The following is a 27,932-nucleotide window of genomic DNA, read 5'->3' on the forward strand; positions in this document are numbered from 1 at the left end:
AAAGTGCAAGCAGAATTTACTGAAGAATTATTTTGCAATATTCGTTATCAAACAAAATAAAATTTCCAGCAAATACAGAACAGTTTGCCGGGGCCACGTGGACGTTTACTGGGGCCAGTGCCCCCAAGTGCCCCCCCCCTAACGACGTCCCTGCATCCGACAGTATACAAATTACTGTTGATAAAGAAGAGGGACAAATACTGACGAACAACAATTTTATGGCATATTGCTAAATAATACACCTCTGCCCCCAATTTTTATGCTCGATCTGCCATTAGAATTCATGTGGTGATGTACAATTTAGTATTGGTATGCATGAACAACATATTTGTCATCCCCTCCCCCAAGCGTACACTTATCTGTTATAATTCAATTGGCAGCTCGAATAATTGCTATTAACCTCAAACTGATGCTTTAAATGCTTCAACTTTTATCTAATGCTGTATCGTTTATCCAATCGAATTTTCATTAAAATACCCCTACAAAAGTTGAACCCCTCCCCTCAGGCCTGTGGGCACCCCTGCTTGAAATTAATATTTTTTTTGAAAAACTCAAATTATATTAATATTTATGGCAAAATTCTGAATGCAAAGTACAGCTACAGAGATATGCAATTTTCATGTTTTTAACATTTATCTCGAAAATATGATAGAAATTGTTAACCAAATATCAGTTCAGACCTACTTGTGATCATTCTCTCAATAGAATACATAACATATTCCTGAGATTAATTGCACATTCTACATTTTAAAACATACATTAACAAAAATATAACTTCTAAACAATAAAAATTATCGACAACATAAAAAACATAAATTATTCTACAATTCTTATGAAACATGAAAGCACCAACACATCTGTCAATGTAACATGAGCATATAACCATACTCAAATGTCTTATATGTACAAATGAAGCCTGTATGTTTCTTATGAAACTTACCCAATGTTCTCAAAGTTCACTGAAAAATTCCCATAGTTCCTGTGTTTTTGTTATAATAATGGAGTTGTGACCTACCTCAACAGACAACTAAGTCTGCATGACTTATCAATATCACTTACGGACAATGGAAATTATCAAAAGTGATATTACATGAGAAACAATTTCCAAAGCTTACTCCTTCCCAACATCAGGTGGCAACGCAACATCAAACACCACAGGTGGATTTGTTGGTCGGTACTTAATATCACACGTTGAAGCATTAACAAAAATTATTTTTCCATCCGATGATATACCATAACCTGTAACCATAAATTCATATCATGAACAAGAGCCTGTTGCAATAAACAAATTGCCAGATAAGTATATCTCAACAATGAATATTTCTAACAGTGTGAGAAGCTAGAACAATTTTCTCTATGATCTTTACATATGGTACATGTACAGGGGTAAGCAGAAGTCAGTTTACCGAAAATGCAAAGTATATATTACTGTTTGTACAAGGTGGCGGAGGGAAACAAGACATTTTGAATCTAGGATTAGCAACACTGTAGCACCGGCATTTGCTCCGGACTGATGTGACATCAGCAAAGAAGGCTTTGCATTTAGTAATGATGGTGCATTGGAGTGGAGCGGAACGTGCGTTCCCTGTGAAAGTGTTTTATAAGAATGGTGATAGTGTGACTGCAGTGCAAAGGATATTTGGGCAGTATTACCAGGTAGAATGTCATGGTCGTGCCTCATCGGAAATGGTGCGGGTATGAAAAAAACCACAACCACGATGTGGTAAGCTAAACAAATTGACCGAAAGGGATTAGAAACATCAGGAAGTGACTTCAAGTCCCCATCAGTTCCAGTGAAGCCAAACAAAGGTCATTTGCCTTGTCCCCTTTTGAGAGCCCACCAAAAGGGATGGCTATATTTGTCTACTTTCTCTCCTACAAAGCCCTTGGTCCTCCAAATGTCCAAAAATGTTCCATTCTTCCCTGCAACCAACCCCTCCTCCACGTCAGCCAATAGAAACTGGACATGTACAAAACCCAAACCAAACTGTGAATTTTGGCAGTTTAGTGAATTCAGTGTGAATTCTGGTGGTCAAGCCTAGAAGTTGTACCGGAAAGTCTGTTGTTGAGAAGTTGCGCTGGAAGTGTGTGTTAAAAAGTGGTACTGAAGAGTCTATGTTCAGAATTTGCGGGGACATGTCTATGCCAAGGAGTTATGCTGGAAGGCTGTGTCAAGAAGTTGTGGCGAACAGTCGGTGTTAAGAACTTGTGAAAAAAGGGTCAGTGTCTGAACAATAGCAATATAACATTTGAGTTATGATGAACGGGATAGTTTTCGTTACGAAACAAATATATATCTTTTTACATATAAAAGTATATATGTAACTAGTCAGTGTCCAGAACTTTGGTGAGAAGGAAGTGTGTTCCCATGTCATCCAAGGGCAGTGCGTTTGACACTCCAGGAAGCAGCAAACTGTGTAACGGAGCCAGTGGGAGAAGATGAACGTCGGTCCGAGTTCCATACTGCAGTGACAGACACCACAAACACTTGGGACATCCAGATTCCATAACGGCCGACAATGGATTTCATCAGTGGACAGTACCAGTACATCGGAGTAAGTGACCGAAATCAAAATTAAGTGGTGGACTTAACACACTCACAATAGGAAGACATATGTAGAGAATCTTTGTGTAGATACAATCATAATCACATAATTACAGCAGTTCAACAATCAGAATCCCTATAATTTCACATACAACCCCCTCCTTTTCCATCATTTCAATAGTATTTTCTATTTGTTTATATGCACCGTGCAGGTGTGGCCAGGCATCGAATCCTGGACGGCTTGGTCCCCAACCACCTATTGTGTGGCTTCAACCAAGCAGCCCAGGGGAAAAGAGCTAGCCTGTACGGCCACACAGTACTCATACATCCAGCAAGAGGTGGTGGCACTGGGGAGTCCATTGAAGAGCTGCAGCACATAAGTCAATGATTACTATCCGGAATGCAGCACGTTGACAGTGGCTGTGGCCTATAGAATAATGGAAAAATATCCTATAGAGTGACGAATCATGCTACATGTGGAGATCTGATGGATGTGGCAAGTGCCCAGGGAGCGGTTCTTTCCAGATTGTATTGTCCCCACCATGAAATTCAGCATGAGTGGAATCATGGCATGGGGCTATTTCTCATGGTATGCTATTGGTTTGTTGGTTTTGGTGCCTGGAACCCTGAATGCTGATGCCTATCCTGCAATAATAGACAACTCTGTGCACCCACACCTTGTGACAACAGTTCAGAAGTGGCCCTTTTCATTTCCAGCATCGCAACGAGCCCATCCATAAACCAAGGGCCATAACCCAAATGGCCTGACAACATGGGAGGGAATGAAATCAACTGGCCACCTCAGAGCCCTGATTTCAACCCCACTGAACATCTGTGAAATGAGGTAAAGTGCCGGTTGCGATCTAGGTCAAACTGCCTAAACACCACCATCAAGCTGCTCATCATTTTGCAGGAGGAATGGAACTGACTACTAGCCAACATTTATCGCAAACTAGTGGAAAGTCTTCCTCGATGGGCAGAGGCTGTCATAGTAGCAAATCGCGGACCTACCCACACTGACACTGGACCAGTTCCAGGTGAGCACATTCGTACAGGTGTTCGGTCATTATTTGTAATATAATGTATCTCTACGGCTCAACTATTTCGAAATCTAGAAGTCAAATCCTTACCTTCATGTATGTGTCCGAATACATGGTATTTTGGCTTTACACGCTGTTGTACTGTTGTCAACAACTCAACACAACCGGCTCTCACCCCTGTACAGCAGAGATCCCCATGCCCTATGGGTGGAGAGTGAGTAACCAGAACGTCCGTGCCCTCAGGAATATTGTCCCATTTCTGCAAGCATGCCTCTCCTCTCGGCAAGTTGAATGCCCAGTTACAAAATTCTGGCTGCCTGTGGAAACAAGGAAAGAAAAGTCATCAGAGTATGTTTTTACAGAAGCATTGCCTAAAGTGCCCATATCACTCATGCTCAAAGTTCATTGCTTATGCTTCTAGAATGTTCGACAGTGGTGCCTACAAGACATGTATGAATAGACTTATCCTGTTTGGGGAATGGAATCACTTCCAGTAACACTAGGAAGCATAACCTTCATAAAATTCATTTTATATACCACTACGGATTCTGGTATGTTTTCTTCAATTGTAGTACTCACCTGAATTAATGTTTCTCAGCAAAATGTGTCCACAAAATTGAAACAAAGTGCATAAAATAAAAGTAAACTAAAGTGCTCCCCTGTGCACTGTGTGGGCATGCCCCTGGCTGCCTTTACCCTCCCCCCCCACTTTCCTCCAGGTACCCACTTTATATGATGCTGGGTGGGCGCCGGAGCCGCATGAAGAAGTCCCGGTTCTCCCCCTACTTTATTGCAGAGTCATTTCAGGATTGTAATGTTGTTGATTGACAGTCCAAATTACAGTTTGCAGAATTTTAACACAAAATGTTAATAAGAAATGAAATTAGGTATACCATACTTAATGCAAAATATTGAATTTTTCACGAGTTTTGTATCTCTTAAACCAATTGAATATCAAACTTAAATTTTTTACTGAAGTTACTTATCATGGAGTACTTACTGTATTGTGCACAAATTTCAGATTTTTAAACAACTGCCCACCAGAGATATTTAACCCTGAATTTGACGCTGTAGAAAAAAAAAAGAATTACAGTCTCAAGCTTCAAATAATTTTGACACACACTCACTGTTGGTACACAGGCACTTGCACAAAAAAAATCAAGTGTCAAACAAACTGCCTTCCCCCTAGAAAAAATATTCATTTTGAGCGATTAAAATACACAATTTAGACCTTAAAATTTATTATGAAGGAATAATATTTAGAAAATTACACACAAATATAATTGTAGCATATAATGTGATTAACATCACAGATTTTGTCTCATTGTCGTAGGACTTACCAGAGATGAGATAAAAAAGTTGCCGCTGATGCTTACAAATGGAGAAAATGACGTGCGCCATGATAAAAAAAATGCCCGCCATCTTCAAATTGTTGATAGTAAAAATAAAATAAGTGGTTCTGAACTGTCAACATATGAAGCTCACACCACACAGAAAATAAACTTTTTTTAAAAATGGTCAAGCAACCATGTTGTACCACTTCATATGGATTGACCCAGATACAATTTATAGTGAAAGGTAAGAATGATGTGAATTGTGTCGGAGTTATCCAAAATTGACAGACTAAGGTGATCAAAATGTTATTCCACAGGCAATACAGATTTTTTTTTAAATTTGAGTAAATTTTAACTATGATTATGCAGATGGTTTGAGATGGATGTTATAGACTACTAGATATATTTCTAGCACTGAATAATATTGACATATCTACACTGAAATACCAACAACCTCATATTAAATTTTTTGCTATATTTGGCAACATGTATGCACACAATGTACTATAAAATATGTGGTTTTGAATATGTAAAAACCTATACAATGCAAATTGTGCCTTTTTTGTACAAGACTTCTCCTTCCCTGCTCAAAAATAATAAAATATAGCAGGCTACCAGCAGAAGCTTGAGCATAACATCTCACACCATGTACACCGAAGAAAAAAGTACAACTTTTTCAATACTTACCAGGGTGTACCATAAATTTTAACTCCGCAGAGAGTAATCTCGGAATCCTCCAAGTAAACACAATTGGTCAAATGGTCTTTAATATTTCTAGCCTTCACAGCCTGTGACAGTTCTTCCCGTGGAATGCCCAAATCTGGGATTTCATCAATCAGGCTATTCCCTGTGTGGGTAACTTTGTTATTCTGAACACTGAAGTCACTGGAGAAGGTTGCGTCAAAACTCAACTCATGATTCCCTGCAATCACAACTTTGTGTTTGTGAGGCAGTCTTCCTGAAATAGATAGCAACAAACACTGCATAAGTTAGGCTATGTTAAATACATTTACAGTTAATTTCAGTGAAGGCTCTTTCAGGATTCTGACTTATTTTGCAAAACAAAGTTGCCTGACTTTTCACAGTACTTCAAAATAACTTTCCAGACCACTCTATATTGATTTAAGATACTAATCAATAAGTGTTAAGTCTTAAACTTTGCATGTTAATTAGAAGAATCAATGTTATTCAACACTGTTGCAAATAAATTATGAAAAATAAAATAAAAGGAAATTTTATATGACATATCGTCCACACCCCAAAAAAAAAGCAGTTGAGAGGAAGTTTAAATGTGTTTTCAGTTTTCAAAATGTCACATAACGTTTCTAGGCTTTTGTATGTTTTTACAAATTCCCTGGTCTATCACACCCTAAGCTCATTTTCATGACTTTTCTCCAGGATTTTCAGGTAAGGACCCTGCATTCTTCATTTGTCATCACAAAAAATGCTTCACGGCACAACATGCCTTTGACAAGAAAAAAGTTAGTTTCAAGTCCACATTATGCTCAGATAGGCTAAGCATGACTGTACCTACAATTTAAAGTAGGAATATAACACTGCACAATGTGCCTGCAATAGATATCGAACCTGGGACCTTTGGTTACAAAGTGACAGTGTTACCAATCCTTCATAGGGGACACCAAACAGGTGTCCAAGCTATGTAAAGAAGTATTTCATTGGGTGATGCTTGTTTGATTGTTCTGCAACTAATTTCCCAATTGCCCTCACAATGCTCTTATCAACACCAACATTTTTTAGGCTCCCACGAGGAATTGAGTCCTGGTTAGCCTATCTGAGCATAAAGTGGACTTATGGGCTATCACCATTACACTAACTGCTTGGTCACTAAGACACATTTTTCAAGTAATCACAACTATAACATGATTAGTTTCATTCAGTAATGAGTAACAAACTTAACAGTTCTACTTAGGGTTTTGGACAGAAGGATATTTTGGATTGCTTTGAATTTTTTATATCTATATTTTCAACCAGCTTGTAGTTAACACATGAAACATGTTACAGGAGTTATATATTATCTAGATTAAAGCAACTTATAAAGTAGCTTAGTTATATTTAAACTGTTAGCTTCCTAAGAATGATTACGTACATATGCATTGTTCTCAACTGGAAGTAATTGCTCAGTTGATTATTTGTAAACTTTTCATATTGGTCAAAAACATATTCACTACGTAATTCACAACACATTTTTTTTCTTGCTACTCCATTAGGTCTGACAACACAAAACAAGAAATCTGTGAAATGTTACAAGTTACTAAAATAATCAATGTGCTGTTTACTGATTGATTGATAGATATGTTGCACAGATAAGCTAATCGGGACTGGATTAAAGTGGGATCCGAACCACAATGTGCCTCCACCAAATATCAAACCCAAATGTGCTGTTTATAAATACAGTTAATGATAATGTATTGTCATGAACAAGGCATAATGCAAATTCTTGTTTCAAAATAGACAAATCTTGTTTCATTAATCTATTTTATTGTTGAGAACAACTGCATCAAGTTGACTTAAAATATAGAAATGCAGTGGAACGTCGATTTTACTTTTTCAGGGAACCAAGCTTAAAAAACTTAAAATGTGGAAAATGTAAAATCGGGGAATATTTTATAACACTTTGCTATGTTGGGACCATCAAAACTGAATGTATAATGTAGAAAAATGTAAAATTCCGGGAACGTAAAATTGAGGTTCCACCGTATTTTACTTTTTTATATGAAGTACATTGCCGTAAAAGAACATCCATGCACGTACCTAACCAGGCATTGAATTCAGTAACGTCCTCCAGGCTTCCACATCTTGTGAAATCTCCAGCATGAACAAATACATCTCCTTCTGGGATATCAAACTTTAGGTGTGTGGTCAAGGAATGGGTGTCACTCATACATACAAAGCGAACCTGCAATGCAAGGACACAGATCACTTATATCATCACTGATGTGGAAAAGTTAATACAACTTGCCAAAAGTATTTGGTCTAGGAATTAATTCGTGCACCTGGACAAGAGATGGCGTAACGAGCGTATCGTCCCACAGTTCCGTGTATCCACACATGTGTTGAAAACTCCTGTCAGCACGCATCGTTCATAGTACCTAGTCGTATCATAAATACTGACACAACATTGAAAGTGAATTATGACGAAAGTGTTAAAGATACTTTAATGTCCTGATTGTATAGGTTACTTACAGGTCTAACGAACACGTAACACCAATCATTTTTCAAAATGGCCACCTTTGTCCTTCACACAGGCCTGAAGTCTCTGCGGCCATTCATCTACAGCATTACGCACTGTCTCCATAGGGAAAGTTGCCACTGCCTTCACCAGGGACCGTTTCAGACTGTCAATATTGGCATGCCTCCTCGTACAGACCATGCCCTCAAGCACTGAGCACAATTTGTAGTCTAACAGGTTGAGGTCAGGGCTGCTAGCAGGCCAATCAGCTGGAGCAATGAAGTCCGGGACATTGCTCTTGAGCCACTCCTGGGTAGTGTGTGCCTTATGGGCTGGTGCGGAATCCTGTTGGAACTCACAATGGCCCACTCCAGCCTCTTGCACAGAAAGGTTGGCCGCGACCTTGAAAACCGGTTGTACACACTGCCTCAAACTTTCTGTCAGTATTTATGATACGACTAGGTATAGGGCAGTTGATTGACGCGTCAACAACAGCATTTTGTAGTCAACTGAACATGGCGCAGTTCGTGCCAGATAAAGTGCATTACCGAAAGTCATCGTATTTTGGTGGAAGTGTATGGTGACCATGCGCTAGCTGAGCGAACGTGTCAGAAGTGGTTTGCACGGTTTAGAAGTGGTGATTTCGGCCTGGAAGACCAAGAGCGACCTGGACAGCCAAAAAAATTTGAAGGCGAAGAATTGAGAGCATTGCTCGGTCAGGATTCGTGTCAAACGCAGGAAGAACTTGCAGAAGCATTAGGCATTGATCAAACGACAGTTTCCAAACACCTCAAAGCCATAGGAATGATTCAAAAGATGTCACATTGGGTTCCACATGAATTGAAAGACAGAGACGTTGAAAGACAAAAAACATTTCGAATTGCTGCTTCAAAGACAGAAAAGAAAGGGGTTTTTGCATTGCATTGTTACTGGTGATGAGAAGTGGATCCATTACGAGAACCCGAAACGAAAAAAGGCCTGGGTGAAGCCAGGTGAACCAGGTACATCACAACCGAAACGAGATATTCACTGTGCAAAGGTTATGCTGTGCATATGGTGGGATATGAAAGGTGTGGTGTACTATGAGCTGCTGCAACCGGGTGAAACTATTAATGGAGAACGTTATCGATGACAATTAATGCGTTTGAAGCAAGCTCTGGCCAGGAAACGACCAGAATGGGAGAACAGACATGATAAACTTATTTTTCAACATGATAACGCTCGCCCACATGTTGCAAAACCGGTCAAAACCTATTTAGAAAATGTCGGATGGGAAGTTTTACCCCACCTGCCATATTCACCAGACGTTGCTCCTTCGGACTACTACTTGTTCGATTGCATGAATAACGATTTGATTGGACAGCAGTTCACTTCTTCAGAAGATATCGAAAAATGGGTCTCTGACTGGATCGCTTCAAAGGATGAGGACTTCTTTCGCCACGGAATCCGTAACTTGCCTGACAGATGGGCGAAAGTGGTGGCTCACGATGGACAATATTTTTCTTAAGGTATTTATGTATTTTGTGTTTGAACTACAGCTTCAATGTGTGCGTAACAACCGCACGAATTAATTCCTAGACCAAATATAAACAGAAATGGTTACTGTTAGATTTCATTTGCAAACACGCAAGAATATTGATTCAATACCACTGTATTTTATTGTTACTGACACATGTTGGAAATAATAACAAATTCGAAATTCGCTATTTGTAAGGCAGATATGTATTTCTTTACTCTAATGAACGATTTAAACATGATTAATTATAAAGTGTCTTACTTAAAAAAAAAAAAAGTCTTACGTGACTTTTGACTAGCCACTGTATATAAAAGGCCAAGAAATTGTGGCTTCATGTCAAAACGACTCTTTGCTGAGGTCCGTCATTGTAAGATTAGGCAGATGTATTGGCCATATAATGGCTGGTAGCGATCTTAAGAAGTTTTGACCACTGTGTTTGCCGCTAATTCAGTTGATAAAAGCTGACTGGCCATGACTTCAGCAGAGCTGTACGAGGACTGTGCCGAAATTATTCTTAACAGTATCGACGTCTCAGATGAAGAGAATAATGAAATAATCAAATTGTTGGCACAGTTCAAAAGCGAGACACTGACCTTAGATGAAATGAAGCAAAACGTCGTACTGGCCCGTCTCCAAGAAAAAATGCATGACGTGAACTCCTTAAAAAGTAATGGTCCCACTGTTGCACTATGGGTTCAATATTTTCACATGGTCTCTCTCATCAAACAGTTTATTGAAGCAGAACACTCTGGTGATTGGGAGTCGCATCTCTGCTCTGTCCAGCAAATGATCCCTTTTTTCCATGCAAGTGGCCACTTGCAGTATTCCAAATGTGCCCATTTATATCTGCAAGATATGCACGGTCTTCCGACTGCTCACCCCTCTCATGTCCAAGAATTTGCCCACAGCAGTTACTTCACTGTAGCCAGATCAGATTCTCCTGGGTCAGGAAACTGGTCTGATATGACAACAGAGCAAGTTCTTATGCATGGCATGAAGACCCATGGAGGGCTGACAAGTGGCAGAGGGATCACTAATTCTGTGCTGGCAAAGTGGGTTGGTGGGGCATCCGTATCAATCACAAGCTGCTCGGCATTGGAGGATTTTGCTGGCCTGCAGTTCTCAACAGAGAAGCAGCATGTAGACTATCGTACATCACGGCAAACTAAAAATGCAGAAGACAGGAAGAAGCTGTTTGATTGGTTCACTCAGCATCCCCCGTTTCCACAACTTCCTTCACTGGTATCCCTTGCAACTGGTATTGTTGGAAACAGCAACGTGAATTGCCACCAAGCCCTAGAAGTAGGAACGAATGTGGCATGAGAAAGACAAAGAAGTCTGCATTGTATGATGTTTTCCCTGTTGATGAGATAGCAGCAGATCTCAAGCTCAGCGTAAATATGGTTGGTGGTGGCTTTCTCCTTCATTGCGTTAAGTGGAATGCAGGCTCCACATTCTCCTTCATATTCAACCAGTACGTGGCTTATATTAAAACACACTATGGTAATCAGTGCACTGTTGTGTTTGATGGATACACAGATAACATGAACAGCACAAAATGTGCTGAGCAAAAACGTAGAGGTACGACAAAGACCTCAGTTGACATTGATTTCAGCGAAGATATGATGATGAACAGTCAGCAAGAACACTTCCTTGCTAATGAGAGAAACAAGACTAAGTTCATTAATATGCTGTCTCAGAAATTAAATAGGGAGGATATTAAAACAACAACAGCTGAGGGGATGCTGATACTACCATTGTGCGATGTGGAGTTGACAAAGCATCATCTGAGGACAAGGTAGCAATAATAGGTGAAGACATTGATTTGCTGGTGTCTTATTGATTGCATTAGCTCCACCACAAAGTAATATACTCTTCGTTAAACCAGAAAGAGGGAAAATGGAGACTACAACATATTTCTCCTTGGAGTTACAGAAGCTGGGATTTGCCAAAAGCATTCTCTTCATTCATGGGTTCATTGGGTAAGACACCACCTCATCCATCTACAGAAAAGGTAAAGCAATGATCGTTAAATTGTTTGAGAAAGATGGAAGCCTCACAGCCATTGGAGATGTTTTTTACAACCACACATAAACACCTGAGGTGGTTTCACAAGCAGGTGAGCGGATGTTTCTAAAAATGTACAATGCTCGTCAAACAGACTTGATCAACCACAGGCACTCCGCTTTCTTAAGATCTGCTAACAAGCTGAAGCCAGACCTTGTGTCTCTGCCACCAACAAGAGGCTCTGCCCAACAGCATGTATACGAGGGGTGACTGAAAAGTTCTCGGCCTACCCATGATGCATTATCGTAGCTGAATGTTACTTTAGCTAATCATAATATATGCCTTTGCAAAGCCCCATACCAAATTTCATAGTACTATCTTTTTTTGTTTTTCAGATTTTCATGTTTGAAGTGAAGACTGTGAGCATTTTCTGAAAAATGGATAAAGTGAGCATTCGTGCGGTTATCCAATACCTCCTGAAAAAAGGCATGAGTGGACAGGACATCCACAAGGACATGATGGAAACATTGGGGGAGGATGCCCCATCGTATTCTACTGTGAAAAAGTGGGTGGTGGAATTCAACAGGGGGAGCACCTCTGTCCAAGATGCACCTTGCAGTGGAAGGCCAGCAACGGCCTGTACTGAAGAAAACATCACAGCAATACAGGATCTTGTTATGACAGACCGGAGAGTGACAGAACGTTACATTGCAGAGAAAGTGGGGATGTCCCAGGAACGCGTTGGACACATACTAACAGTTGTGCTGGACATGAACAAAGTGTCATTTCGATGGGTCCCGAAAATGTTGAGTGCTGAGAACAAACGTCCGAGACACCTCTTGTCTGCAGCAAACTTGACCCTCCTTCAGGCTGATCCTGAGACATTCTCCAACGTTTTGTAACCATGGATGAAGCATGCATCCACCACTTTCAGCCAGAGTCCAAGGTGCAATCAAAACAGTGGAAACACCCTTCCTCCCCCCCCTCCAAAAAAAAAAGTTCGTCAGTGAAATCAGCTGGCAAGGTGATGGTCTCTGTTTTTTGGGATGCGAGGGGTGTCATCCTGTCTGAGTATCTAAAAAAAGGTGAAACGTATTATGCTGCTCAACTGAAGCGTTTGAGGGAGGCCGTCAAGGTGAAACGTCGTGGAATGTTGAAGAAGCGCATCCTTTTCCACCAAGACAATGCACCCGCCCACACGTCCACATTGCAATGTCTGCCATCGAGTCCTGCAGCTTCAAAACTCCCCTATTTGCCAGACTTGGCTCCCTCAGACTTTCAGCTGTTCCCTAAACTCGAGCAACACCTCGGTGGAATCCATTTTCCATCAGATGATGACGTCATGGCTCTGGTGGAGGACTTTTTTGCAGTGCGGGATGAAACGTTCTACAAGTAAGGTATCATGGGCCTGCAGCACCGGTGGCAAAAGTGTGTGGCGATGAAAGGGGACTATGTTGAAAAATAGCCATGAACGATTGAGCTCCTGGCAACCCTTCATGGGTAGGCCGAGAACTTTTCAGTCACCCCTCGTACAGTACAGAGTCTTTCTGCAAGTGCAAATATGGTTGGGCAACCAGCTGACACCTGAGGCCTGGGGATGGAAACGAGGCGTGGATGGAACCCTCGAAACTATCATGACCAATGATCCTGCAGCTCCTGACTCAATCAAGAAAACCATGTTTTGCAAATGTACAGCTGGTTGTGGGGTATGATGCGGATGTCCTAAGGCTGGGATAACAAGCACTTCAGTCTGTGGCAATTGTGAGGGAAGCTGCACGAATGGCCCTCCACCAGAAGAAGAGTTCAATGAAGATGTAGCCGAAGACCCAGACCAATGAGTTTCCACAAAAACAATTTGATTTTACTTAAAGTTAATGTATAATATAAATATGGTGCTCGGTAATTGTCATAATTTCATTCAAATACACATTTTCTGTAAATTTACTTATGAAGTGCCAATAAAGGCTTTTTTTTAAAAATGCTCATGTATTGTCTACCCTACAACTTTGAAAGTATCCCTCCTACAAGTAAAATGAATAGGACCTTTTTGGTAGGAAATTTTGTCTACTTGAATTTTGTATATGGATAAATTTTCCGTAGGGTTGATAGTTACGGAGATATAAGCAAAAAACGAGGAAAAGTCAACTTCAAACAGCTTCCCACCCCTGCTCGCCCCCACCCTCCAGGACTTTTAGTATGTTGTACTGCAGGTACCAACGAACAACCATACCAATTTTCAAAACAGGACCTCCCCGATGGCGCAGTGGTCATCGCCTTGTAATCAAGGGGTCCCGGGTTCGATACCCGGTGGAGGCATAAGTGGTTCGGATCCCACTTTAAACTGTAGGTCCAGTCCCGATTAGCCTTACTGTGCATAAAGTGGACTTAAAACAACAAATCAATCCAATCCAATCCAATTTTCAAACTATTGGATTTTTTTCCTTGATTGCCATGTTTTTGTCTAATTTGACTGGGCTATTAGTGGACATTATAATATCAACCATAAATATGATATATGAGAATCTATCAAATATACAGTGACTGACAGACAGACTTTGCCAACTTTAAAGAAAAAAAATATTTTGCAGAACTAATGTCCTGAATATCAGCAGTTATCTGTGTTTGGTTCCTAAAAAAGAGCATGAGAACAGCATTTTGTCCTTGTTTTCCTAAACGTTAGTGCTTAACAGAATTTGCATGTACACTTACTGCACCAATACTTTCTAGCTTTACGGAAAATACTTGGTGACAGTGTCTACATTCTGCTTCAAACTCACTCTTTTTCTGTAACCAATAAGAAGAATTTTTCCACGTGGCATTGAACGTACAGTAATGCTTTCATTATGTCTTGAGACATATGTATGGAATTGCTATGAAGCAATAACTGGTTGGGAGAAATAAAGAAGTCTCGAGATTTTGATGAAACAATGCCCCTACTTTCATTTTCTGTGACTTTGCGACTATGCTTTAACCCAACAATGTGTTTAAACTTTGTATTCTCCCTCCTCCCACTTACTTAAACAATTACTCGTTTATCACAAGTCTTTAAAATGATATTGTGAAGTTTCATTGTTTGGTTTCAATAACAAATTTGCTTGCTTGGCAAATGTATACCAAAAGAAAATAAACACAATAGTAAATCTCATTACTCCGGGAGATAACAAAGTTTGTCTTTGTCTGGGAGATCAGGAGAGAGAGTTCGATTCCAGGAGACTCCCAGAGGGTTGGCAAGCCTACTGACTGAATGCACTGCATAACATAACATCTCATGAATTCACCATCTAGTCTACATTATTGAAAATTTATCTTATATACCTTGTCTTGTCCTACAGGAGTTGTTGGTGGTTTCACTTGAAGTCGGAACACTTTCTGGGTTCTAGCCAATTCCCTCCATGCTGCTGTAGGGTTTTTGGTCAGTGGATGAACCTCCACTTTCATAACTTCCAACAACTTGAACAATATATGATTTCACTGGATTCTGGAAATAAAAGTAAAGCAACCACAATCAAAACCAACTTGCTCGAAAATCAAATATCAAATTTACTGAGCTTAAAAACTCAGTAGTTTAACATCTTGGGCTTTCTCTCTGTTGTGTCTGAAACCAATGTATGACAGTAATAATTTTGGTTTATGCCTGTTGTTAGCTGGATATTGTTTTTGTGGTGTGTATAAATTTCCACACACACGACGTCTAAATTAAATGTTTGCTTCTACACATATGTATAAAGTTCCATGTACATTCATTTCATCATCAACAATAGATATTGTTTCTGTATGCAAAATCACACATGCGGTTCTGTAAGACGGAGTTGGGACTATGAAATTCCAATTCCATACATATGGCAGTTAATGCGTTAAGAGTACATTTGAAATGTAATTCATTCCATGAATAGTATGAATTGACATGTGAGAACTTAGGGGTGCAAAACTTTATTTTATTGTTTGTTTTGTAGGAAGTTAGTTTATTTCTTATGACAAATGTAAATTTTCAGCATATTACACCAATTGGGTGGGCAGCAACTAGGTTCTAGGATGCATGTTTCATCAAATTTGACTAGGAATAATGCAGTGTTCACTATCAGGTTTCCAAATAAATAATTCTAGTTATATTACGAATACCTTTTATACCCACCATATACAGAATTTCTCTCATCCAGAGCATGAAAAGTAGCCAAGGTTCCAACTGTGTCATTCCGACATTATCATGATACACAAGTGTTTTCTACACGATGCGAATTATATACATTTCTATAATCACATCAATCATTTTTTTCTGATAACCTGCTCCTATATGTTTATGTGGGTAAGGTTAGGTCTTAACATTGTAAGGTAACAGTTCCAATTGTTTACATCTTGCACATGTATACAATACATTTTTTCATGTGACAAGGATGCTTCAAACAGCAGTGACTTATAATCAATATCAAAGGTAGCTGCTCATAAGGACAATACAGGTGCTGGCTGCACTGTTGTGTAACCACAAGTAAATAAACATTACACTAACATCTACATGTAGTTTTCACATTGTCTGAATTGCAAATATTTCATTGCTTACAGATCATTGGTTAGTCGGTTCTTGTTTTTGTTTTCTTTCCTTCCATGACAGTTGTAAAGTTTGAAGGCCACTGTGCAAGAATATGAAACTTGGCTTTTACAGTGAGAGAAATTGGCAGGGTGCCACACTCCCACCACACATGTACTTTACGAGCATATACTCTTTGACTGCCAGCATTCTCTGTCGAGGCCAGGCAAGGCAGATGGGGAGAATAACACACATAGAAGGACAACTGTTTCATTGTCTCAAACCCAATCCCCTAGCAAAAACTGGACTCTTTTTCCAAAGAACTGTAATGAATGAAGAGCTGCCAAGGACCTTATCATAAAAAAAAAATCTGTATTCCATAATCATATTCACTTATGACATAAGTGTAGAGCAATAAATAATGTAATTTCCAATGAGGGAAAAATAAATTATCGGTAAGTGAAAAAATATGGACTCTTGTTTGATTTTCGTTATTAGCAGGGCCAGATTAACCTATGGGCAACTGGGGCAATTGCCCCGGGGCCCCCACCAAAAGATAGCTGTGAAGGGCCTCCACCAAAAAATCTTTTAACCAGCTGGCTATGCTTGTGAAAAATTACATAAGAAGTTGTATTTTAAAAGTAAAAAAAAAACTTCAATATTGTCGTATCTCTACACTCTTCTGGATCCAATTGTAACACAGCTGTCAGTCGATCTGTTTGTAGATATCTGAAGCTCAGTATACTTTATACCATGGAATGATTTGGCTCTGATGTGGAAATAAGGCAAACTTATTCAAACAATCAATTCTCAGATATGATTAAGATAATAAATAATCGTACAAAATACATAACTATCTTTCGTTAATAACATCGTATTAGAACTATGAGTTTTTCTAGGGGAAAAAATTGTGGAGATACTAGAGGTCTCTCTCAGTGTATCAGTGAACTACGGGACACCTAACTTTAAGCAGCGCTTTATCATCTTTTCATTCTCATCATCGCAATTAACTTCAATATTTAGAACAGTGACGTTGAATAACGAATAATCGTAAAAAGTTGGCAATGCTGTTCCAGTTCCTAACAATAATGAAACATACTGCTACTCTATCAATTAAATATTTTGGTTATTGCATTTTAGTTCCCTTGCTGTTGAATTGTCGTGGATTGTCAGTGGCGATGTGTGAACGTTTTACTTGATATTCACTTAGCTTCAGGGTATATGTTGAAATGGTGCATGGAAATATTGTGTAAACATTGATACCTCTTGCTCTAGTAGTTCGGTAAGAGATTTTGACACTATTTTAAAGTGTTTTATGGGGAAGTTCTAGGAAAGAAATCAGTATTACAATTTTGGATGTACCTATCGCTCAGTAGATATGAGTATAAGGGCTCGAAAGGAAGAGTTGGCTTGAAGCACAAGAACGACAAACAGCCACATTTAGATGCAGAATTTTACTGCTGCTATAGCTTTATTTTACTGCACTATTCTCCCTCAAACCTATCTGCGATATGTTCGATTGTGAATGAATACTGATTCTAAAATCAGGTCTACCATTTCAACTGCTCAAAATTGGTGGTTAACATGTTGATATATATATATATATATATATAAAAAATTTTAAAAAATGGGGCCCCCCACCGAACATTTTGCCCAGGGGCCTCCACCAACCTTGATACAGCCCTGGTTATTAGCGTCACTTTTCTACCAATTTTGGCTAATCGTGATGATGAGAATGATTGATTGATTGAATTTATTTTACTTCTTGTCTCTGCCGCTTTTGGATATTTGCAAAGATCAAGATGAATGGACACTCAGAAAGAACTCTCACTTACAGGCTGGAATTTAAACCTGTGACACCTGGTGTCATAATGTACTGTGCTAACCACTCTGTCACAGAGGTCAGCTACAGATTCTTTTTACTTTCTATTTCTATCATGTAGATCTAGTACATGTTTAGATTAAAATTCCTGAAAATGGGGCAAAGTTGTCTGGCAACTTCCCTTCTGTATTTCTTTCCATCTGCTAAGTTAGGCAACACTACGTCTAAATCTGCTACCATCATATTTCTTCTTCCATCTTTCATAATCTTTGTATTACTGTAAATATTAGGTGCTATTCGATAAAAAGGAATATCACAATTTCTTATAATGTTGGCTGTTAAATGAATTAGAAATTCATTATCTAAAATCACAGTTTAGTCGACACAATATCACTCCTCCAGTTTGATTCACCATGAGCCGCCACTAACCAATACAATTCCTCACAAATTAATACTTTCTGCATCTCCAAAACTATCAATAAGACCTTCCAAATTTATTTCCAGCAAGCATTCTTCAATCTCCTGTTTAATCCTAGATCACAAAAACTTCATAAATTTTACAAAACAATGCAGAAAATGTAGTTGTCCAGAGTGAATCACGCTTGCTGACACATCCCCTGCCCTAGTTTTCTAAAATGAGGTTTGTAACAGTCGGACAATTGTCTAACCTGTTCATGTGCACCTAATTTCTACAAGTATTTCGTGACAACGTAAGTTTCTATCGTGAGATGTGAACTTATATTTTTTGTATGTTTTTGTTCTAACTAATATTTTTGTGTGTTTGCTGAAAGGAAGATAATAGAAAATCATGGCAGATATAAAAATAAGTTAGTTTCTAAGTCCACTTTATGCACAGAAATGTTACTCGGGACTGGACCTAAAGTATAGAGCGGAATCCTAACCAGTAAGTGACTCCGTGCAGTATCGAGCCTGAGACAGATGAAGATGAAGAACGAAAAATGATATAATTAGAAAATGACTAGAAGAACCATACTGATGTGACAAGAAGTAATGGCCAACTTGATTGTGTTGAAGAAAACATCATTAAATACACTGACAAAACAGATGCTGACTGTGATTATGAAGAAAAATCCAACAGCGAGTCTGAAAGTGATTCGCTACCCCCCTCCCCCCAAAAAGGAAGATAGTGTCAAGTGAAGCTGACATTCCTCCCATCACAGATCTATACTTTGCCATCCAACCCGATGCAACAGTGCCCAGCAATCCCACCCATTGCTGATGCACATGTTGCTGTCCAGACTGATGATAATCACACAAATCCAATAGATATAGATCCATATTTTATCTTAATACAAGAAAGGGAAGTTTCTAAAAGTAACCATCTGTGAACGTTTCTTCTCCAGCTAGAAAGAGCATTTTTTTTTCCAAATGTATCACACCTAACTGTGTCTGACTACCATGTAAGAGACCAGGGTTCGATCTCTGGCAGGGGAAAACCGGGATTCTTTCCACCTGTTCAAGTGGCTCCAGTGCTCACCCAGCATCCCATAGAGTGGATATCTGGAGGAAACTCTGGGGGATAAAGGCGGCCAGGGTTGTGGTGGTGACCACATCACCCCCCACCTTTGGTCGTGATCAAGAAAGTGTTAACTCCACACCTCCTATACGCCTGCATGGTATGGTGCAAAGCACAGGGGAGCACTGTATTTTTAACTGATTTCTACTTGTAAAACTGGTTTTGGATTAGTATGATATTATATATGTTTTACAACATTTAACTAACTATAGCTATCAAACAAGTAAAAAATGTGTCTCTTTTTTTTAAAAAAATCCTATTTTTATCTTTTTTCTAAAAAATGGCCTTAAAAATTATAAAAAACATATATTTTTAAAATGATAAGAATGTAAACTAATAGCACCAAACACTAAAAAGAAAGATTTTTAATTAAGTAGATTCTAAAAAATATAAAACTTACTTGTGAAATTTAAGAGGGTTTTGTTTACGTTTCTCACACAAGGTCTTGTATTCTAGGGTTAATTTGGAAAAATCGTTACATAATCAGAACCGTGGCCCTAAAGGCTAAGAATCAGTTACGAATTTAAAACTAGCATTTGATACTGAATACTATATTATATAATATATATTTAATACTGAGCCACGGTAGCTCAGTCGTTAGGGCATCTGACTACCATGCAGGAGACCCGGCAGGGGAGAACCGGGATTTTTTTCCACCTGTTCAAGCGGCTCTGACGCCCACCCAGCATCGTATAAAGTGGGAACCTGGAGGAAACTCTGGGGGGGGGGGGGGTAAAGGCAGCCAGGAGCATGGTGCTGACTCCACACCGCCTATACACCTTCATGGCATTGTGCAAAGCACAGGGGAGCACTTTACCTTTTTTAATTTTATACTGAATACAATTAGTTTTTTTCTTTTAGAATACACGAATTTCTGGGAAAATAACACCGACAATTAATAATAATAATACAGATTCCTATTCTTAAAAAAAAACATAGGAAGTCAGTTTCCTAGTTATGTGATTTTTCCTACTTTATTTCGGTTACAAAAAAAAGAAACATGATAATTTACTAGTCAGCAACATTTTCTATTTCGTCTATTGAGAATACAAATAGAGATATTTTGGCTGTGGTCTATCTAGGATGTAATTGTTTCATGTCTGACATTGTCTGATGCCTTCATACAACCAATATTGACACATTGAGTCTCTTTGGTCCATGTACAGAATTTGAAAGAAGCCACGAGAATGCAAACTCCAACAGCCTTCATTGGCCTTTCGACAATTTCCTAACCAACCAAAAGTGCCATCCGAGTATGAGATAAACCACTTGCATTATAACCTCAGTCACTTGTGGGAGCTGAATAATAGTGGAATCAAAGTAGTTGATTGATTTCCCAAAATATGAATTATTTATATGGCCCAAGTTCCTTTTGTTTTATTCAGATAGCATCATGCTACGAATGCAATTTTCGCATTGTTCGATTTTAGTTAGGGTGGAGGCATTAGTTTTGGCCGCTACCCCTCTTATGTCCTATTTGCTGTTTATATTTAATTGGTAGCTAACCAGGTGATCTAAAGCCAATCAGAGAACAGCTTACATAAATCAGTGTAAAATAAGCTTTCCAATTGGATATCCATGCTTCTTCTTTGCACTTCCTGTAGGAAGTAAGCTTGTTGTAAGGAAGAAGCTGCTTGTTACAGTAGCATTTCTTATGCATTTTTGTAACAAAAGAGAGAGCTACAATAATGTTTTCCACAGTTGTTATATATATCAGGAACATATAATTTGTTCAGAGGTAAGTTTAAATGTTAGAATTGCAGTATTTATATCCTGAAATAGAAATAACCACAAAACAGTATGTCTAGACCACATGACCATTACTAGATGCAGGTTTGTAAATATTCTTTGATTATGGCCACTGCAGAAAATGATTGCTTTGATTATACAGACAATGATATTTCAACAATAAATGTGAATGACATTATGGGAAAACTGCCGGAGCCTATCCTAATGCAAGAAGGGCGACACTTGATAACAAAATTTCCTGGTCCTGTTAACACACTGGAAAAAAAGTAATTTTCTGTATAACATTATTGCCAGTGAACTTGCATTAGACATATAATTTCCTTGTGATATGAAGCCACTATCTAATGTGTGAAAACTTTTTTTTTCTTATTATTTTTATTTTTGGAACTGACATTTTGTTGTTTAGTTTACTGCGGAGTGACCTGAGAAGTCTGGAAATGTTAACTTATGTTGTTCAACTACATTTACACTATGTTATTTACCTTTAACAAATTGTGTTTTGCCTGTACTAATTCATTATTTGTTCATAGACAAGGTGGCCATAAGTGAATTTAAGTGGCCATAACTGAAGAATAGTGTCACATTTGGTTAATATTTTTAAAACTTTTATCTGACTAACTTGTTTGTATTTGTTAATACTTAGTCATCATGTACAGACTCTGTACCAGTGATCATAATTTTTGTAAGCCATCAGTAAAATTATTATCATGTTAAAAGTTGTATACTATTGTACATTTTCCTTAACCCATTACTGCCCAAATTATTTATTTTTCGAAATTTCTTGTATCCTTTGAAACCCTTTTGCAGTTTGTCTAAAATAATGCCAAAATAATGATTTTTATTTTTTTCGACCAATAGTCTTTTAGTTTTAGCATGTCGACAGTGAGCACGGATGGCACCATCAATACTGAATAACAAAACCTTAATAAACATGATTATTTTAATAAATATATGGGCAGTTATTACAACGAAATTCCACATATTTTATATTTTTATTGTTTGACATTCAGATTATATTGATACATGAACATATTTACAAGAAATTACAATGGTCATTCATATTTTTACATTTGCAGCGGTACATAATAAAATTCTATCAAATATTTCTGAATTGAGTTGCTACTTTCGAACCTAACTAAATAGAAACATAATTAAATTTTGGAAATAGAAAACAATGCATACTTTGTGTAAGTGTTGCTGATCTATTTCTGTGTGTGAAATGCCTCTGAACACTGTATATGGCATCCGACATTGTACTTCTTACATTTCTTCCTTGTAGCCTTTCCACAATGTCCACAACGTACTTGCTTGAAAACAGTTTCCAAATGATGTGATGTGCCATCAAATCGCACTTCAGGCAATACTCTGGATGAGACTTTAACGCTTGGCCTTCCTGCTAGTGGACGGTTTTTCACGTACGACTGCATATAATTCCGTACTACATACCTCGTAAATGAGAGCAGATCAAGCCCATCTTCTTTTCCTTTAGCAGTCAGGCGGTAAAGTTGCCATGCGTTGTTCATGGAAACGTTAAGCAGATAACTTATCATTGGCCAATACCACTTCTTGTTCCCGATACTAATCCTGTAGCATGCAATGTTTTGGTCCATGCGGTCAACACCACCCATGTAAGTATCGTATAGAGCAACACACGAAGGTTGAGGAACTGAAATGTATTTTTTGTCCGCATTACTCCATCGCCTTGCATGTCCCAGAGGTGACACACCCGAGACAGTTGATGCTACTGTAACGATGTTGTTATCATGGTAGCGTACAAGAGTAATGCCAGTACTTTTGTCTGTTAGTTGATGGTAACTTCCCCGCTCTTGTTTCCTGCACGAACTAACATCCGGAAGTGGAGCATTTTCTACACGATTTGGGCGAACCGTACCAGTTCCATCGTGACCGTTTGCTTGTAAATGTTCCAGCAGACGAATGGAAGTAAAATAGTTGTCAAAAAACAAAGAGAGCCGTGAACGAACCGAAAGTTCGGATATCAAATCCATGACTACAGAGCCACCTACTCCCAATTCTGGTATTGTATTTCCCGTCGCAGCACCTTGATACGGCTCTCCTTGAATGAGATATCCAAGACGCGTCGACAATGCCCATACTTTGAAACCAAAGCGAATGGGTTTCCCGTGGATGTGCTGTTTGGCGCCATGTCTCCCATAATATGGCACCATTGACTCGTCAATTGAGAGATATGTATCACCTGGATAAAATTGAAGCCAACGCTCATTTATCATAGACCAAACTGGCCTTATCTTCCCAAAACGATCAACAGCGTCTAGTTTTGAATTGTCACAAAAATGTATGTATCGCAGTATTTCTTCAAACCTATTCCTTGACATTGCTTTCGAAACACCTGCGTGATGTACATCTTCAGATAATTCCCAATACATTCTGGTTCTAGCCATTACATTGTATCCAGAAAGGAATAATATTGCAAAGAAAAGTTTGAGTTCATCCTTGCACAATGTAAATGCAGGTTTTCCCTTCTGTACAGCATACTCAATTGTGGATTGAACTATAAATTCAATAACTTCATCGTCCAAAAACATTTCGAACAATTGTACCGGTGTGAAATCATTTTGAAGAAAGTCTGGTTGTGTGAACTCGATCGAAGGTTTGTCTCCGATGTCACTCTTTTCCCACTTACGAACTTGAGACTTTATTCTCTGATGTGAAAGTATAACTTTTACTCCAGTATTGATTTGTTTACTCTCGATTTGAACACAACTACCGGGATCTTTGCTTGTTGACGCTTCAGATTTTGGTCGCTTCTGCGGAGGACTTCCAAAATCAAACTGAGGCACACCGGACACTGAAACAGCTGCAACATTATCGCACGCATCATCATCTGGTTCACCCTGTCTCAAATGCACTATTCCCTTATTGGTGATTTTGGAGCAAACCAGCACTGCACCTGTCCGAAGTTGATTACCAGAAAGTTTGTTCATATCTCCAACGGGTTCATCTTCATCACTATCACCATCGCTTAGAAGAACATTCTCAGGAGGCTCGGTGTATACAATTGCATCTAAGAGGTCGTCTGTCTCTTCTAATATACAAGCGATCTGCTCTACAGTCAACCTGGAAAAATTATACAACTGATATCGTAACAGGGCCGGTGATGAAAACACTGGACCCGTCCGTGCTCACTGTCGACAAATGTCGACACTAAATTATAACGACGTACATAGAAGATGACAACAACCATTCAACGAAAGTGAACATAGCGTAAATATAACCAACATGTGCTATTTATGCACACATAAAAATAACCTAATTAAGATTTAGGATAATACGAAAAAACATACCTATTGCTAGCAGCCATAGCGCACGATGCAAACACGTGTGAACAACAATGACTCACCAAGCTCTGTGGAGGGAAACTGAAGGTCACTCTGCTGCAGTCGCTGAAGTAGTTGCCAACTCATCCACGAAAGTTATCGTTGTAAACAAATATCACAAAACCCATGAGAAAAAAATTATACTAAATTATTAAATTTTATGTCGACAAATGTCGACAGTGGGCAGTAATGGGTTAAGATGGCCATAACTAGTGCCTCCACCCTACGTCTGTTAACACACACTGTGGAGTTTTAGCGATTACTTAAGATTTGGTCAATATATGCTTTCGTGGTTAGGTTAGGTTAGGCAGGTCAGGTTTGGTTCTCTTAGCATTAAAAGAAAGTCCCTAAATGCATTCTACTAAGCTTCCGCTTTACTTCTACATTAATTTGCACTAGCCTACGATACTTACAGTCGCTTGTTAACGGAAAATATTAAAATTTCAGTATCCACCAAACATCTGAAATTCCTTTATTTTCTTCTTCTTCACATTGGTACTTACGTATTCTGCATTGTGAAGGATTCTTGAAGGTGGGATTTAGTTTTTTAACGACAATAATTTTAATTTTCCACACATTGAATAATTATTGTTCGTTGGTTTTTCGGTTGCGTTACACACAATATGGTGGGCAAATCGTGACTAGCATTGTCTATGATCAGTGCGTGTACGGTGTTTCCAACATTCTTCACCGAAAAATACCTACTTTCATTTAACTGATTTTGTATTTTCTTCCGTGCTCGAAAACCCCACGAACCATGCATGGCAAGGTTAGGCAAACATAGTTAAAATTGTCATCTTCAAAATTGTCATGTTCTTGCAAAACAACGGTGTGGTTGGAAACACTGACCGCGGCTTACATCATCAAACGCGCACAACATTTGGTTCACGTAGGGGAAGGACATAGAGGCAACAGCTTTCGTGCATTGGAGAGATATTAATCTTCAAAAATACATGATTTACCGGCGAAATAAATTAAGCGAGGGGAAAAAACGGTAAATTTCTCGTATAGGACAAACTGATTTCTTCAAATTTACAGGAGAAATTACTTACCGAATGCAGTTTCTTTATACTTGTGGAAGTACGGGGAAGTGTATTCTCACATCATTCATTGAATTTTGCCGGTAAATCATCTATTTTTCGATATAAATGTGTGACAGATGCACAAAAGCTCTTGCATCCATTTACTTCCGGGTGGATGTAGCCTGTGTGTGATGATGTAATCCCAGTCAATGTTTCCAAACACGCGTTTTTGTAACTGAAGAATGTATGTGTCAATGGTTCGTGGGGCGTGTGGGGCTACGCATATTTTTTCGAAACCAAATTTTAACTATTGTAACCTATACGTGACCCTACCTTACCTAACCTTACCAGAAATGGTTTCTGGGGCTATGTATAAATGGTTCGTGGGGCTATGCATCAATGGTTTGTGGGGCTACGTAGGTATTTTTGGGTGCAGTGGGGTGGAAACACTGCATGCCGAGTACAGTAGTGAAACTGTGACCGCCATTTTGCGTGTTACCGAAGGCAAAAAGAAACGAAGAAAATTTACTCGATATGTCGTAAATAGAGCTTATTTCCCGTGAAATAAGCGAAATGCCACCTTTAGCAATGTTTCTCAATGCAGAATACGTAAGTACGAATATTCAAATTAAATGAACTAGCAAATTTCATCCGTTTGTCCTATACGAGAAATTTACCGACAAAACACTTCCACGACCTTTCAAAAGTGTACGGAAAGTCAGTTCGGTAAGTACTTTTGGTAAAAATCTGATAATCCCCGGACACCTATAACTTCTTTGTTTTGTCAATTTTTGACATTTGTACTTATCTATCTGCTTTGCGGAACATTCTTTAAGGTGTATTCACGTTTTTCGTCCCGGAATCGGTGGGAAATTTAAACTAAAAAATTATTTGTTTGAAATTTTTGAGTCCAAATTTCCCACCGATTCCAGGCTCCGCCCCTGGGGTAATTGACCTACCGCCCTCAACTGCTAACGTGGCTCCGCTATGGCTCCCCGGCTTTATCTATAGAGTCCCTCTTAAAGGCATGTTAGAAATTCGCCAGAGTCACCTGCCCCCAAATGAGTCCCAAACTTTTAAAGTTGAAGAAATCCGTTACATCACACAAAACACCTTCCAGATGTTAGACAATGCTACAGTTACCGTAAGTAGTTTCTTCTGTAAAAATGAAGAAATCTGACCTGGGAATATCAGAGAAGTACCATACTTTCTCCTGTAAAATTGAAGAAATAAGTTTCGCGGATAACAAAATTCTACCCGGAAAATATATTGTCCATGGCAAGCGTACACGTTTGCGTAAGGTATTTTTTAAGTTTTTGTTTTTCAACACAAATATTTTTTTTTTCGAAATCCAAACAGTGCTCATTACGTTAAGGAAAGTTCAAATTTCGTGTGACAATTATTTCCCAAAATTCTACTATAATTAGTCTTTCTGCTAGGAGAATTTGAAAAAAAATCATAAAACAATCGGAACCGTTAAAATTTATTTTACTTTGCTACCAAATTTACAATGAAATTGTTTCATCCCCTTGTCGGTTTCCAGAATGCAAATGGTACTCTCAAATCATAGCTAGGGTTGTGTACAATTGTTCTATCTGAAGTTTCAATTATTAATTACAGCATAAATACCTAACCAAACAATAACTTCTTTTTAGAGAGGCTTCAATATATCAAATGATATAAACTCTCAACTTAATGGTGACAAAGGTCCAACAAATATATCATGTCAAACTTTAAAGGGCTCTCCTGGAAAAATGAAAAATTGGACACACAAAATTTACATTTTCATTGGACGATATGTTACCTTAGGTTTCAAATGACTTAACACAATTACTTACTTTTTTCGTCAAATGTAAAAATTGAACGAGGTCAACCTTCTTGAGGAGAAACAGCCGCCGACTTTAAATATCATACAATCCAGTTCGGAAAATGCAGCACAATAAACCTATCCATACTACTCCTTAAGTTTTGCTCCAAATTTTGTGTTTTAAATAAATTACATAAATTATTTACAAACACAAATACCACAGTATAGTTCGTATACTATATCAGACTTGACAGACGAACGACACCATACAGAGCAAAGAGGTTCTCCGTTATTGTACAACACTTCTGCAATATCGCTCGCGTTCTGACATCACTGGACACTTATTTTATTTTTAGACTAAATGTCCATGTTGTTACGTTAGGCTAGCTAGGTTTAGTTTTTTAACATAAATAATAAATTTGCAGTGTATTTTTGTTAATGGAACCAAACGTAACAGACCTAAACTAACAAGGTAGTCATTCCTC

At 38.6% G+C, this 27,932-nt stretch overlaps 1 protein-coding gene across 1 annotated transcript; it reads right to left on the reverse strand.

Moving 5' to 3' along the window:
• Positions 1-27,932, reverse strand: LOC145983308 (metallophosphoesterase domain-containing protein 1-like). The gene is made up of 6 exons (XM_083116451.1): positions 27,479-27,932; positions 14,948-15,110; positions 7,692-7,836; positions 5,607-5,877; positions 3,676-3,902; positions 1-1,239 (listed from the first exon to the last, which is right to left on the reverse strand). The coding sequence occupies exons 2-6, from the start codon at positions 15,068-15,070 to the stop codon at positions 1,112-1,114; spliced, it is 894 nt and encodes a 297-aa protein (XP_082972577.1). The 5' UTR covers positions 15,071-15,110; positions 27,479-27,932; the 3' UTR covers positions 1-1,111.

This window comes from Lepisma saccharinum, unplaced genomic scaffold (assembly GCF_977018435.1).
Source record: "Lepisma saccharinum unplaced genomic scaffold, izLepSacc3.1 HAP1_SCAFFOLD_765, whole genome shotgun sequence".
NCBI lineage: Eukaryota > Metazoa > Arthropoda > Insecta > Zygentoma > Lepismatidae > Lepisma > Lepisma saccharinum.